Below are 15,758 nucleotides of genomic sequence, written 5' to 3'. Positions count from 1 at the left end.
GATCTGAGTCGATTTTATGTGCGCGGGCCCTGTGTGAAGGGCTGTGCTTGTGTGTAGGAATGGGCACTGAGTAGTGGGCATTTTTTCTACACATGAAACACCGTCGGCCGTGGCCGGGACACCAGAAAATACACTCTTTAAGGGATTTATCTGGGTAGCCGTAAAAACGGCTTTTGTGTGCAGGCAAGCGGGTAATGGAACCGGCTTGTTGGCTGCTAAATACGCTGGACCAGTCACATTTCCTGGAACTGGACGAGCGGCAAGCTTTGGTGGAAGTCCGGCCGCAGCGGGACTTGGACACCGTCGCTTTCCTAGGCGTGCTAGGACGATTACGGGGCCTCTGGCTTCAACGCAATCTTCTGCCGCGGGCCACGCGGGGCGGGGCGGCGGCCGGATGAGCGAGAGCGCGGTCTCGAGCTCTGGGTTTGGCGGCGTTGAGAAGAGGAGGCGGCGGGCGGAGGCTTAGGCTGTGAGCTCTGAGCAGACGGTTTCGCACGGCCTGCTGCAGAACCGGAGCGCTTCGGGAGGAAGTGCTTCATGGCCTGGGTCGCTTTCTGCACCTCAGCGAACCTATCGGCGAAATCTTTGACCGAGGTTCCGAAGAGGCCGGCAGGGGAAAGCGGCGCGTCGAGGAACGCAGTGCGTTCTGACTCAGTCATGTCAGAGAGCGTAAGCCACATATGTCTCTCAGACACGGTGAGCGAGGCCATGCTCCGTCCAATGGCCTGTGCTGCTGACTTGGTGGCGCGAAGAGCGAAGTCTGTAGCGCTCCTCAAGTCCGGCACGCAGATTGCGTCAGGTCCTCTCTCGTCCAGCTGGCGGAGGAGATCGGCCTGGTATATCTGGAGCGTGGCCATGGTGTGCAACGCTGACGCGGCCTGCCCGGCGGCGGAGAAAGCGCGGCGGAGCAGGGCTGACGTCGTGCGGCAGGCTTTTGAGGGCAGCGCCATCTTAGCACGCCGTCCAGCAGAGGGCAGGCATAAGTGCGCTGCAATAGCCTCTTCGACCGGCGGTAGGGAGTGGTAGCCTCTGTTCTTTGCGTCGTCGACAGCGGAGAACGCCAAAGAGACAGAGGATCGTGTCCTGACCGAAAAAGGGGAGCCCCAAGACTTAGCGACTTCTTCATGAAGCTCAGGAAGAAAAGGCGCTGGCTTGGATGCAGGTGAAACGCGCTCCCCAGGCAGGAAGTAGCCATCCAGCCGGTTGTGAGCAGGCTGCTCAGGCGTAATCCACTCGAGGCCGAGGCTCGCCGTGGCCTGAGTGAGCACGCGCATGAGCTCCGCCTCAATGCTCGCTCTCTTTCCCGTAGAAGCACGGGCAGGGGGGGCGGGATCCTCAGAGCTCGCCCAATCCTCACTGCCTGATGCTATGAGAGAGCAGGAATCCCCCTCTCGTAGCAGCGCGTCGATCTCATCAGCGTCATCGACAGAAGCGGCGGCAGACCGCGGCCGCTGTCCGTCCGGAAGTGAAGCTGATGAAACCGGAGAAGCAGGCGGGCGCACCGGCGAGCTTTGACGGCTGAGAGAGGGCTCCGGGATTCGCTGAGCGCGGCGCTTTTTACGGCGCGGCACAACAGCAGGTGTGGGCGCAGTCTCGTTGAACAGTGCCAAGCGAGTCCTCAGAGTCGCTAATGGCAACAGCTCGCAGTGATGGCAGCCGCCATCAGCGAGCGCGAGAGCTGCATGTTCTTGACCCAGGCAGGAAGCGCAGATGACATGGCGGTCCCCGTCGCTGAGTGTGGCTTTGCACGAGCCACAAGCAGGCATCTTGAAAAAGACGCAGCTCTTTTAGACAGTGTGAGTCGCGCCGGCGAAGGATATGGGCGCTGGATAGCGCAGCAGGAAGGCGATGAAGGCGGCGCGGCCAGCAGCTTCGTCGACTCGTCCCGCTGAGGTGCTTCTTCAACAGCGCGGCTTCTTCTCGGATCCAGCGATGTGAGTTGCTTCGCTGAAGGATGAAAAATCAGAGAAATAATGCCTGCGAGCGGTATTTATAGACCTAAGCCACGCCCGTCTCGGCGGGACGTGACGCAGAGGGCGCGAAGCTCATTGGGTCTGACGTCACTCTAGGTCTCGCTCGATAGGCTTAAGCAGTTGCCAGCAGACCAGCCAATAGGCGCGCGAGCTGCCTCGCCTATGTCTGTATGCTGCCGCAACGCGTTTTACATTAATACAAAATTAAAGGATAATTTTTTTGGCTTCAGTATTCTCGTGGAAAAGGATTTTCCCCTAGCGTATTCTACGCAGTGAGAACTGCTGTTCACAAACGCTCTCCATCCAACCTCACTGAGCTCGAGCTATTTTGCAAGGAGGAATGGGCAAAAATTTCAGTCTCTCGATGTGCAAAACTGATAGAGACACACCCCAAGCGACTTACAGCTGTAATCACAGCAAAAGGTGGCGCTACAAAGTATTAACTTAAAGGACAAATCAAGTGAAAAATGAACCTAGGGTTAATTAACACATGGTTACCGAGTCGATCGTTCCCTGCGATGCGTTATCATGAAAATCGAATGTATAGAGTTTTATCTTTAAAAACAGTACATTACACGTTGACATGCAGGATCCATCTTGGAAAACAGTCTCGACTAATCGAGCCACGAACGCCGTGCTACGTTAGATTTCACAAACGTAACTCCTATCGACCAGCTATCCTATTGACGGCGTTCGTGGCTCGATTAGTCGAGACTGTTTTCCAAGATGGATCCTGCATGTCAACGCGTAATGTACGGTCTTTATAAAGTATCTTCTTATTAAACTGTCTGTACACTTACAAAGTTCTCAATGCTTCGGTTTGTATGTAAGGACCCTCATTATGTTACCGTGTTAGTGTGAGGCTATTTTGAGCCTTGTTAGTGGTATTAACTAGCGATTTACTTTTACTTACTCTGTGCCCCATATACTACTGCTATGAGCTAATCTGTTTTTAAAGATAAAACTCTATACATTCGATTTTCATGAAAACGCATCGCAGGGAACGATCGACTCGGTAACCATGTGTTAATTAACCCAAGTTCATTTTTCACTTGATTTGTCCTTTAAGTGGGCCGAATAATTTTGCACGGCCAATTTTTCAGTTTTTTATTTGTTAAAAAAGTTTGAAATATCCAATAAATTCCATTCCACTTCATGATTGTGTCCCACTTGTTGTTGATTCTTGACAAAAAATTACAGTTTTATATCTTTATGTTTGAAGCCTGAAATGTGGCAAAAGGTTGAAAAGTTCAAGGGGGCCGAATACTTTCGCAAGGCACTATATATATATATATATATATATATATATATACACTGCTCAAAAAAATTAAAGGAACACTTTGAAAACACATCAGATCTCAATGGGGAAAAATATCATGCTGGATATCTATACTAATATGGACTGGGTAATGTGTTATGAACGAAAGGATGCCACATCGTTTGATGGAAATGAAAATAATCAACCTACAGAGGATTGAATTCAAAGACACCCCGGAAATCTAAGTGAAAAAATAATGCAGCAGGCTTGTCAATTTTGCTGAAATTTCATTGCAGCAACTCAAAATGGTTCTCAGTAGTTTGTATGGCCCCCACATGCTTGTATGCATGCCTGACAACGTCGGGACATGCTCCTACTGAGACGACGGATGGTGTCCTGGGGTATTTCCTCCCAGATCTGGACCAGCGCATCACTGAGCTCCTGGACAGTCTGAGGTGCAACCAGGTGATGTCAGATGGACCGAAACACAATGTCCCAGAGGTGTTTTATTGGATGTAGGTCAGGTGAGCGTGGTGGCCCTTCAATGGTATCATTCCTTCATCTTCGAGGAACTGGCTGCATGCTCTCGCCACATGAGGCCGGGCATTGTTGTGCACCAGGAGGAACCCAGGACCCACTGCACCAGCATAGGGTCTGACAATGGATCCAAGGATTTCATCCCGATACCTAATGGCAGTCAGGGTGCCATTGTCTAGCCTGCAGAGGTCTGTGCGTCCCTCCATGGATATGCCTCCCCAGACCATCACTGACCCACCACCAAACCGGTCATGCTGAACGATGTTACAGGCAGCATAACATTCTCCACGGCTTCTCCAGACCCTTTCCTGTCTGTCACGTGCCCTGTGCTCACTGCTCCCTGGTGCTGGGCAGTGAGCACAGGGCCCACTAGAGGCCGTCGGGCCCTCAGGCCACCCTCATGAAGTCTGTTTCTGATTGTTTGGTCAGAGACATTCACACCAGTGGCCTGCTGGAGGTCATTTTGTAGGGTTCTGGCAGTGCTCATCATGTTCCTCCTCGCACAAAGGAGCAGATACCGGTCCTGCTGATGGGTTAAGGACCTTCTACGGCCCTGTCCAGCTCTCCTAGAGTAGCTGTCTGTCTTCCTGGAATCTCCTCCATGCTCTTGAGACTGTGCTGGGAGACACAGCAAACCTTCTGGCAATGGCACGTATTGATGAGCCATCCTGAAGGAGCTGGACTGCCTGCGCAACCTCTGTAGGGTCCAGGTATCGCCTCATGCTACCAGTAGTGACACTGACCCTAGCCAAATGCAAAACTGGTGAAAAACAGTCTGAAAAGATGAGTAAGGAAAAAATGTCAGTGGCCTCCACCTGTAAAACCATTCCTGTTTTGGGGGTTGTCTCACTGTTGCCCATCTAGTGCACCTGCTGTTAATTTCATTAACACTAAAGCAGTTGAAACTGATTACCAACCCCCTCTGTTACTTAACTGACCAGATCAATATCCCAGGAGTTTAACTGACTTGATGCTATTCTCTGATTAAAAAGTGTTCCCTTTATTTTTTTGAGCAGTGTATATGTATGGGCTGGGGGAATTAACGCGCTAATCTTTGCGATTAATTTGAGATGATTTAACACGTTAAAAAAAAATTACGCATTTAACACATTTTTTTTTTTTTTTTTATGATTTCTTGTTGCGGCTGCTATTGAAAAGCCGAAAATGTGGCGATCGGGTTTCATTCTCACGCAGCTTTCATGAACAGGTCTTTTCCGTTCCGTGTGCGCTGCCGCACTCTCCGTTCCGTGTGTGTGTGTGTGCGTGTGTGTGTGTGTGTGTAGGGGCGTAGCACAAGATCCCGGGCCTTATGCATAGGCAGTCCTGATGGGTCCCCATGTTACTCAATTATATAACTCCCAATGTAGGCTATAAAATTGATAATTATTTCTAATTTTAGATATTATGGCCTATTAATTTAAAATTAAACAGGTTTCAATTTAGGCTATTATAATTGGAGTTAACCATGAGGGAGATTACTCTGAGATTACAAGACGGCGTCTCGAGGTCAAGACATATTTGTATCGCGTCTGTTTACATAGTGTGTCTATTGTTTTAAACGTGCACGTCGTTTTTATAACCTTGTTTTTATAAAAACAATTCTCGCACGCACTCCAGTGGGCTTCATTACTTCGCTCATCCTGGGACTATCTTTTTATTACATTGTTGATTCCCTCGATTGCACGGTGATCTACAGGATCACTCCTCAACTTATTGGACTATTACAGCCAACCATTGGGCCAGTAACAGCCATAAACTACCTAGCTCAGCTGACTAGCCGCAACCGCGTACATTACAGCACCTCGTAGTAGCAGGTAGCAACGGAGTTCGGTCTACCTCGACCTGGTCGGCTGGCTGGCAGGCGTCCTCACTCCCCAGCGTTGTCCTCTCGGAGCTCTGCAGGTCCATCGCGAGTGTCTTGCCGACAGGATTACACAACGACGCTTCAGTGTGCCTTTCCGCCATGAAGTTCACCTTTGAAACGGATCTTTTGACCAGTTGTCGGGAACTTAGTTCTCCAACATACCCCCAACCATCGGGCCAGTAACAGCCATCAACTACCTAGCTCAGCTGACTAGCCGCAACCGCGTACATTACAGCACCTCGTAGTAGCAGGTAGCAACAGAGTTCGGTCTACCTCGACCTGGTCGGCTGGCTGGCAGGCGTCCTCACTCCCCAGCGTTGTCCTCTCGGAGCTCTGCAGGTCCATCGTGAGTGTCTTGCCGACAGGATTACACAACGACGCTTCAGTGTGCCTTTTCGACGTGAAGTTCACCTTTGAAACGGATCTTTTGACCAGCTGTGGGACTAGCTGCCTGGATTAGCGGGTCCACACTAGCAACATTCTCCCTAACGTTACTGTTTGGATTTTTGACACTATTTATATTTTCCTCTGATTTTGTGAATTGAACCTGGAAAACCAGTTCTCCAACATACCGTAAGAACTCAGCATCTTTGTTGTTATTTGTGCGAGCGCTCATAATTTTTACGTGCAGCGCCCCTTCTTTTTTTTTTTTTTTTTTTTTTGTCCATTTCATATCAATATGTTTTGCCTTTTGTTGCTTGAGTTAGTTTTTATTGTCCAATTTCAGTATAGACCAGACAGTCGTGATAGCACAGACATCCATTTTACTCCTCTCACTAATTTCACTGAGACCTTTACTGGTTCAACTGGTTTATACACCTCCCCTAGAGATGCAATCTGTTTCTTTGTCACTCTACACATAGGTTTACCCCCCCCCCCGATATACTCACTGTACTATAACTTTGTCTGCCCATAGGGCAATGAATATATTCCATTCTGCCCAAAAATCTTCTCTACATATTTACCCTGCCCAATGCTCTAAACGCCCTATTCTGAATGCCTTTTGCAGAATCCTTACACTGCTCTTACTTTGCTCAGGTGATATTGAATTAAATCCTGGACCTGTAGCAAATAATGTCACTCCAACCCCTCAGGAGTTGTCTTATGCAGATTTCTGTAATAGCAATAATTTGAGGTTTATGCACATTAACATCAGAAGCCTACTTCCTAAAATGGATTTATTTGTTGCCCTTACACACTCAACTAATCCTGATATTTTAGCAGTGTCTGAGTCCTGGCTCAGGAAATCCATTAAAAATTCAGAAGTTTCAATCCCGGACTATAATATTTACCGTCAAGACAGAACTACAAAAGGAGGCGGAGTCATTTTTTACTGTAGACAGGCTCTACAATGCTCTGTCATTTTATCTAGGTCTTTGCCAAAAGAGTTTGAGCTCTTAATTTTGCAAATCCATCTTTCTAGAAACAAGTCCCTGACTGTAGCCACCTGTTACAGACCCCCCTCTGCACCCAGTTGTGCCCTAGACAACCTATGTGAACTGCTTGCTCCATATTTATCTTCTGAGTTTTTACTTCTGGGCGACTTAAACTGGGACATGCTTAATGCTTCATCCAGTTTACTTTCTAAACTTGATGCCCTCAATCTCACGCAAATCATTAACGAACCCACCAGATACAACCGAAAATCTGCAAATAAGAGCACCCTCATAGATATTGCCCTAACTAATATGCCCACTAAATACATCTCTGGTGTCTTTAGCCAAGACATCAGCGATCACTGCATAATTGCATGTGTCCGTAATGGGTCTGCAACCAAAAGGCCTCCTCTTATCATTAACAAACGCTCTCTAAAACATTTCTGCGAACAGGCCTTTTTATATGATTTAGCCCAGGTACCCTGGAAGGACATCAGTCACCCTGGAAGTCAAAATGTTCCACGTTTTTCCTTTGCCCATGTCCAGATAGCTGACGTTCTAAGGGAGTTGCAGCATCTTGACCCCTTCAAATCATCAGGATTAGACAATCTGGACCCTTCCTTTTTAAAGTTGTCTGCGGTAATTATTGCTACTCCCATCACCAGTCTTTTTAACCTTTCTCTTAACTCATCAGAACTACCTAAAGATTGGAAAACTGCTGCAGTAATCCCTTTATTCAAAGGAGGGGATAGTTTAGATCCAAACTGCTATAGACCAATCTCTATTCTTCCCTGCATTTCAAAGGTCTTCGAAAGAATTATTAATAAACAAATTATTCACCACCTCGAATCTCATGCAATCTTTCCGAAATGCAATCTGGTTTCCGAGCCGGTCATGGGTGTACTTCAGCCACACTTAAAGTCACAAATGACATCATAGCTGCTATTGATAAAAGACATTATTGTGCAGCAGTCTTTATTGATTTGGCCAAGGCCTTTGATTCTGTCAATCATAACATCTTAATTGATAGATTGAGGAACTTGGGGTTCTCAGATGATTGCAATCTCAAAACCTCGAACCTCGAATCTCATGCACCACCTCGAATCTCATGCAGTCTTTCCGAAATGCAATCTGGTTTCCGAGCCGGTCATGGGTGTACTTCAGCCACACTTAAAGTCACAAATGACATCATAGCTGCTATTGATAAAAGACATTATTGTGCAGCAGTCTTTATTGATTTGGCCAAGGCCTTTGATTCTGTCAATCATAACATCTTAATTGATAGATTGAGGAACTTGGGGTTCTCAGATGATTGCAATCTCAAAACCTCGAACCTCGAATCTCATGCACCACCTCGAATCTCATGCAGTCTTTCCGAAATGCAATCTGGTTTCCGAGCCGGTCATGGGTGTACTTCAGCCACACTTAAAGTCACAAATGACATCATAGCTGCTATTGATAAAAGACATTATTGTGCAGCAGTCTTTATTGATTTGGCCAAGGCCTTTGATTCTGTCAATCATAACATCTTAATTGATAGATTAAGGAACTTGGGGTTCTCAGATGATTGCCTTGCTTGGTTCACAAATTATTTCTCTGACAGTTTTCAATGTGTTAAGTCAGAGGGCCTACTTTCCAGTCCTCTGGCTGTCTCCATGGGGGTGCCTCAGGGATCAATTCTAGGGCCGACTCTATTTTCTGTATATATTAATGACGTTGCTCTTGCTGCAGGTGATTCCTTGATCCACCTCTATGCAGACGACACCATCCTTTATACGGCTGGCCCGTCGTTGGACACTGTGTTAAAAAAATCTTCAAGAGAGTTTTAATAATATACAGCATTCACTCCGTTCCCTTCAACTGCTTCTAAATTCTCCCAAAACTAAATGTATGTTTTTTAACCGATCTCACACTGTACCTACCTGCCCATTAAGCATTACCACACTAGATGGGTCTGCTATAGAACAGGTAGACAATTACAAATACCTAGGGGTTTGGTTAGACTCTTCTCTTTCTTTCCAGACTCACATTAATAAGCTCCAAACTAAAATTAAATCCAGGATTGGATTCTTATTCCGTAATAAAGCCTCTCTCACTTTCCCAGCAAAAGTTGCTCTCGTGAAAATGACCATCCTTCCAATCATTGACTATGGTGATATTATTTACAGAATTGCTTCAAACTCTCTTCTTAGTAAACTAGATGTTGTATATCATACCGCCATCCGTTTTGTCACCAATGCTCCATATAATACCCACCACTGCAATCTCTATAGTTTAATCGGCTGGTCTTCATTACAGACCCGACGTCAAAAACATTGCTATCATTTAATCTACAAATGTCTACTGTGTAAAACCCCACCTTATCTAAGATCACTAATCTCTAGAGCTACCCCCTTTATGAACCTTCGTTCAAGCAGGTATATCACTTTGACTGCTACTAAAGCCCGTACCTCCTTTGGCCGCCTTTCTTTTCAGTTTTCCGCTGTTAACGATTGGAATACACTTCAAAAATCTCTGAAGCTCGAATCCATTGTCCCGTTATCTACATTCAAATTATTATTAGCAAACACATTGTCAGACCATTGTACATGCTAATCCGACTCATACTTTAGTCATTAATATATGTATTTGTACATTTTAATATACCATGGCTGTCTTTAAACCTCTATATTTATTTCGTCTATTGATTGTATGGCATAGAGCAATGCCGTTTTTATTTAATAATCATTACCTCAATATATTGACACCTTTTGTACTACTTGTATAAATTTGTAAATGTTTGATCTGTTTTGTCTTGTAATTACATGTGTAACTTTTGTACCTCGACGCTTTTATCTTGGCCAGGTCGCCATTGTAAATGAGAAACTGTTCTCAATGTGCTTACCTGGGTAAATAAAGGTTAAATAAATAAATAATGGTGTGTTGTATGCAAACAACATTGTTAGTGTACGGTTATTTATTTAGCCTTTACCTCAGATTACATGTATAACCAAATTATCATCTGAAAGTGTATGAAAGTGTATGTTCTGCTCTTTCAATGGGTTGTCTCAGTTCATTTTTAGCATTAACGATCGCAGAGATTTTAGCATTATAGATTTCGTGTTCAAGTTTGTGCTCACCTTTCTTTGAAAATAAGTCAGTTACCAATTGTTTCCCCTCATTTTGTTTTATTTCCTTCTCCTGTCTTTCCTTTCTTATTTGGTGGTCTGATTTGGCTTTCTTTGAGAAAGACATTTCTACAGCATAAGTTTGCACTCCATCAGATGCTCAACTAACTAACTTAAACTAAATGTGTGATGGACTAAAACATTTGGCGCATTAGCAAGGGGTGGGACCAGTCAGTCAATCAACCAAGTTATTCAGCGAATACACCAACTTCACATTTCATCTGACATTCATTGTGAAATTTAATTAGGAAATGAAAATATCCAGGTAAAATAAAATATATTCCAGACTTTTCAAGGGCCCTCTCTTCCCTTGGGGCCCTGGTAATCAGTACTGGTTTTACCCCCAGTCTGACGCCCCTGTGTGTGTGTGTGTGTGTGTGTGTGTGTGTGTGTGTGTGTGTGTGTGTGTGTGTGTGTGTGTGTGTGTGTGTGTGTGTGTGTGTGTGTGTGTGTGTGTGTGCCATAGACTGTAAAAAAATATGGACGTAGTGTCCGTGACGTCACCCGTAGGTTTCTGAAGAGCATTTTTGAAGCCTAAAGTGGGCGGAGCCGGCCGTCGCCATCTTGGCCTTGCGTCACTCCCGGATAACAGAAAATAGGCAAACAGGCGGGGCGTGAGTGGAGCTAAGAAGCCTGGCCATAGATATGAGCCTGGCTATCTGAAATCACCTAGCTCGACGTGATCGAGTTAGCTGATGATGTAAAGCCAATTAAAAGTTCCTATTTTTGCCCTTCGAAATATTATAATAGTTAAAAGACATGGCTACAAGTGAGACTGTGTATTACTTCGAGAGTGTTTGTGCGTGACAGTGATTTATGTGCATAACGTTACATGTCAGTCACTCTTTCATGGTCCGTCAGCGCGGCATCGCTCAAGTTCGTAGAGAGCTTATTCAGTCCATTTTAAATTCTGATTTTGGCCGCCTCTCAAATTGGTTAAACCGTTAAACCATAGATATATTGCCTTTGAAGTGCAAGTAAATGCGCTAGAAAATCCGCGCTCATTCATGTGCATTTAATGCACGGACGGAGAAAGCGCCGACGCCTACATGATTTCATCTGACAGTACATAAGCATATTATAATCCATCTGTTCCATGATAGCAGAATGAACGAGCCTTTATTGACGTTTTAAATTTGAGAACCCCAAAAAGCAAAGAAATTGTCAGACATCCATCCATGTTCACAGAGGAAAACAACTGAAATACAGCGCTGGTTGTTCTCTCAAACGATAACGACGGAATCCAAAGACGTGGGCTTTGTACCCAAGTATTACATTTTATGAAATAACCCCGAAAAAAAGCACAAACACTGCAGAGAAGGCAAGTTCAGCAGCTAACATTTGCTGAGGTGAAGTGACGGCTAGTAACAGCACACAAACGGCTAGCATTGACAGCGGCAATCCATCTGTCACTCAAGTGGCCACACCCTTAAATTTAAATATTAATCAACTAAACGGACGAGTTATAAAAAAATTCACCCCCCTCACAGTTGTTATGAAGGGCAAAATTAGCTGTATAGACCAAAGCCACATAGAGATCCAGGCTGTAAACATGTTTTTTTCTGCTGTAAAGTTGGCAATTTTAACATGAGGGAGATACAGATTTGACTCACTTCTGCAGCCAGGCCAAGCGGCCAGTTAATGAATTGCAGTTTAACTCACTTCCGTGTTGGTTTCAAGAGAGAGACGGGGAGGTTGCCGCTTGGTGGGCGCGCTGCGCTCTCTGCTGCTCAATGTTCGACTCATGTTTGCGCTGCGCGTTCTGCTCTGTCATTAACGCCCCAAACGCTCCAATCATGTACCGATCACGCACTGGAAAAGCAAAGTCCGCTCAAATAACGTGAAATTTCTCAGTAGTAGACTTCTGTTTGCTGAGCTGGTATAGTCATGCTCGGTTGGCTGTCACATCTCCCAAAAACCCAAACTTAACATCAGAATCAGCACAATCAGTTGTTGTAAAATACAGTCTCGACTGTTGTAAAATTGTTGTGCATGTTTGATAAAAAAAGAGCAATTAAAATCACAAAAAATACACGAAGGGGTTGCTGTTCCCAATTATGTGTGCGCCCGGGAAGCGAGTTATTTTACTTTATAAAGTTTTAAATATAGATATTTTTCTTAATATATAGCTTCAGAATGCCTTTTTCAACCCCCGAAACCGTGTGGAGCACTTTATGATGTATAGATGCACTTTAATGGACTTAAAAACAGAAACAGCAATTGACTGCCATTATAAAGCTTGGAAGAGCCAGGGCATTTTATCAGGAAAATCCAACTTTTCCGTGTTTAAGTGCTATAACCTAGTCCCCAGTCCATCTACCAACCTAGAAACTAGGGACGCACCGAATATTCGGCCACCGAAAATTCGAAAGACCGAAAGACTTTTATCACCGAAACAATACGGCCGGAATGTTGTGATGACGCAAAAAGAAACCGCGACCTGCACGTGCTTGTCTGAAGCAACATTTCTGCAGTGTGGACGTATTTCAGTATATCTGACAAATTTGTGGCATAACTAGTCGATCACGAGTGGCTGAACAGGTAGATCTATAGATAAACTCATCTTTCAGGCATTTGAGCGACCGGGTTGACACTTCAGCATGAGAAATCAGCTGGGTGCGGGTCGGGTGTCGGTTCTATTTTAAGTGTGTCAGGTGCGGATTTTAATTAGTGCTGCTGTCAGAAAACGGGTCGATTGACCCGTGTGAGATCAATCAAATGCGTGTGTCTCACGGCCAATGCGTGAGAGTTGGCAGATCGATCTGCACCCGGTGTGTTTACCTGAGCTGTTTAATGTTGTTGCAACTCACTTCCATGAGCATATAGTATTATATAGCAGTTCACTTGCTCTGAATGCACTTTCTTGTAGTAGTTCTAAAAAGAAAAATTATTATATTACCGCCCCTTAATCTGCACGTTTCCACCCACGGTGCTGACATTTGGTTTTTGCAAGTGACAACAGTGAGTGTAACCAGTTTTAAGGCAATGGCAAAAGTTTGAGGACTATTTGACCCAAAAATGTCACAGCTGTCTCAGGGAACTGTGTCAAAGTTAAACATGGCGGTACATGCTAGTCGATGAGATGAATCAATGTAACTCCACAACATACAGTATAATGCATTCGACCCGTTTTCTGACAGCAGCACTAATTAAAATCCGCACCTGACACACTTAAAATAGAACCGACACCCGACCCGCACCCAAGATAAAATCAGTTTAGCCAATCCAATTATAGACACACTTACAAAAATGTTTATTGCCAAGTCATACAGAAGTTATTACACGACACAAGGACAAATTCAGCCAAAGCAAAACATTCCTCACCTACGCTAGTGCCTCAAACAAAGTGTCTAATATCATTGCATACAAACAAAGTTCACAGACAGCCTGGTTATGGTGTCCTTATCCTCTCTAATGCTTTTCCACTGCATGGTACGGCTCGGTACGGTACAACTCGGCGTGAAACGGTTCGGCTCGCTTCGCTTTTCCACTGCGTGGTACGACTCGGCTCGGTACGGCAGGGTTCGGTTCGCTTTAGCTCGGTTGCTTTTCCACTGCAGTTAGTACCGCTTCAAAGTGGATGGGACTGATCGTTATAGTTGGCGTCTCTACTGCCATGACATCATCATATTAAATGTGAATTTTTCATTCTGTGTTGCCACATCCGCTCCTCGGCAACCAATGAGAGGAACGTCTGCAACTCGTCCACTGACCACGATTCAGCCATTTCTTTTTTTGAAGTTTATACTCTTTTTTTGAAGCAAATACTTTTAAAACAGGTGCTAGAGTGTTGGCTGTTGTCTGGCTATTTTAAAAAAAAGCGGGTTTAGTGTCTCGTGTCGCAAATACAATGACTCTGGTAGTGATGATTCTGTCTGACCAATCAGTGATCTGCATTGTTTTCTGCAGTATCGGTATGGTACGCTTGGAACCTCAACAGAGGTGGTACCATTTAAAGCGAGCCATACCGTACCATGCAGTGGAAATGCGCCATAAGTGAGCCGTACCGTACCGTACCATGCAGTGGAAAAGCGCCATAAGAGCCACCTTCAGTTCTGTCCCCTTTGAAAAATACTGTTCAATAGAACTGCTTTTAGAACTGCTGAAATTAAAAAATATATAATTTTTATATATTATGATCAATTAGCAAACGCCAGCGCACACCTGCAGGTGAAATGTGCGTGGGCAAAAATACAAAGTCAGTCAAAAAAACAAAACAAAAAAAACAAGGAACTCCCGCACACTATAAGTACTGATGATAGTGTGTGGGAGTTGCTTGTTTTTTATATATATTAGAATGAATTAATCAAAGATATTAAACATTTTTTTCCTACTCTATATAATCTCATATTATGATGAACACAAACCCATAATATTTATATTTTCTGTTTTTATCATTGATGATTGTTAAAGATACAACCATGGTATCTTTCCCTGACTATTTATTGCAACTAAGTTTGCAATAAATAAAAAATGAGCGACAGGTGGACTAGCACTTCATAACATCAGTAACTCTAGCCCTACTAATAACTCTAGCGGCCAGGGTGGAGCAGGTCGTGCAGGAGGCCAGGGCAGGGACGACAGTCCATTGGGCGGCCAGGGCGAAGACGTGGAGCAGGTCATGCAGGCGGCCAGGGCGGAGACGACAGTCCATCGGGCGGCCAGGGTGGAGATTTATCCTCAGGCGGCCATGGCAAAGCAGTCTGTGCAGACGGGCAGGGCAGAAACGTCAGTACATCGGGTGGTCAGGCCAGAGACTTTCCATCGGGCAGCCACGGCGGATACTTTCCCTCGGGCGGCCATGACGTAGACTTTCCCTCGGGCGGCCACGGCAGAGATTTTCCCTTGGGCGGCCATGGCGGAGACTTTCCCTCGGGCGGCAAATGGCAGAGGCTCAGGAACAGACAACAGCTCAGGAAAAGACACCGGCTCAGGAACAGACACCGCCTCAAGAACAGACACCGGCCCAGGAACAGGAACAGACACCTGCTCGGCGGCGGCCATCTTGTCCGGAGACACTGGCTCGACAGCGACCATCTTGTCCGGAGACACTGGCTCGTCGGCGGCCATCTTGTCCAGAAACACAGGCTCGGCGGTGGCCATCTTGTCCGGAGACGCGATGAGACGGTGAGACGGCAGACGTGAACGGTCTCTGGATCAACAGAACCCACCTTTGCCGTCCATCATGTCCCTCATTGCTGTAGTCAGACTGGAATCTGATCATGGATGGGAAAGGGACAACGAGGCTATCGTTGCCCGAGCACACCATCTGCCTCATCACCTCACACAGAGAGTGAGACTCGTCTCAACAGCATGCACTCCCATGAGCGAAGCATATTAGAGTGAGGCTATGACATGCTGAAAACACACTGGTGCTCTTTCTTCACAGCCAGAGGTGAGCCGTGCCTTTGTGCCTGAGGTTGTTGAGTGCTGCGCTGTACTTCAAAATCTGAGGCAATAAGGGCTGGTGGAGTGATGGAGGGTCTCATCCATGGCATGGCATTTCAGATCCTACAAAAATACACAAACATAATACAAAAGCAGTCATTTTACCTGCACAATGTCATTTGATTTCTTTGATTT

The 15,758-nt window shown here is 45.5% G+C and overlaps 1 protein-coding gene and 1 long non-coding RNA gene across 3 annotated transcripts in view; both read right to left on the bottom strand.

Annotated features, from left to right (window-relative positions):
* The window catches only part of LOC309475731, an 82,420-nt gene that overhangs the window by 42,184 nt on the left and 24,478 nt on the right, over nt 1-15,758 (bottom strand). The window lies entirely within an intron of this gene.
* LOC309475678 (uncharacterized protein) overlaps nt 1-15,758 on the bottom strand; it is a 33,311-nt gene that overhangs the window by 7,818 nt on the left and 9,735 nt on the right. Inside the window, exon 4 of one of the 2 annotated variants that reach the window (XM_082138602.1) lies at nt 12,883-15,686. The exons of the other annotated variant lie outside the window; for it this stretch is intronic. Within the exon in view, the coding sequence (XP_081994728.1) occupies nt 14,856-15,278 (423 nt within the window). The 5' untranslated portion in view covers nt 15,279-15,686 and the 3' untranslated portion in view covers nt 12,883-14,855. Of the gene's footprint in view, nt 1-12,882; nt 15,687-15,758 lie in introns of those variants that run through there. 2 annotated transcript variants of the gene reach the window in all.

This window comes from Leuciscus leuciscus (assembly GCF_965113295.1).
Source record: "Leuciscus leuciscus genome assembly, chromosome: 15".
In the NCBI taxonomy this organism is placed as follows: Eukaryota; Metazoa; Chordata; class Actinopteri; order Cypriniformes; family Leuciscidae; genus Leuciscus; species Leuciscus leuciscus.
Note: the sequence above shows the minus strand (reverse complement) of the source record. Positions and strands in the feature narration are given on the sequence as shown.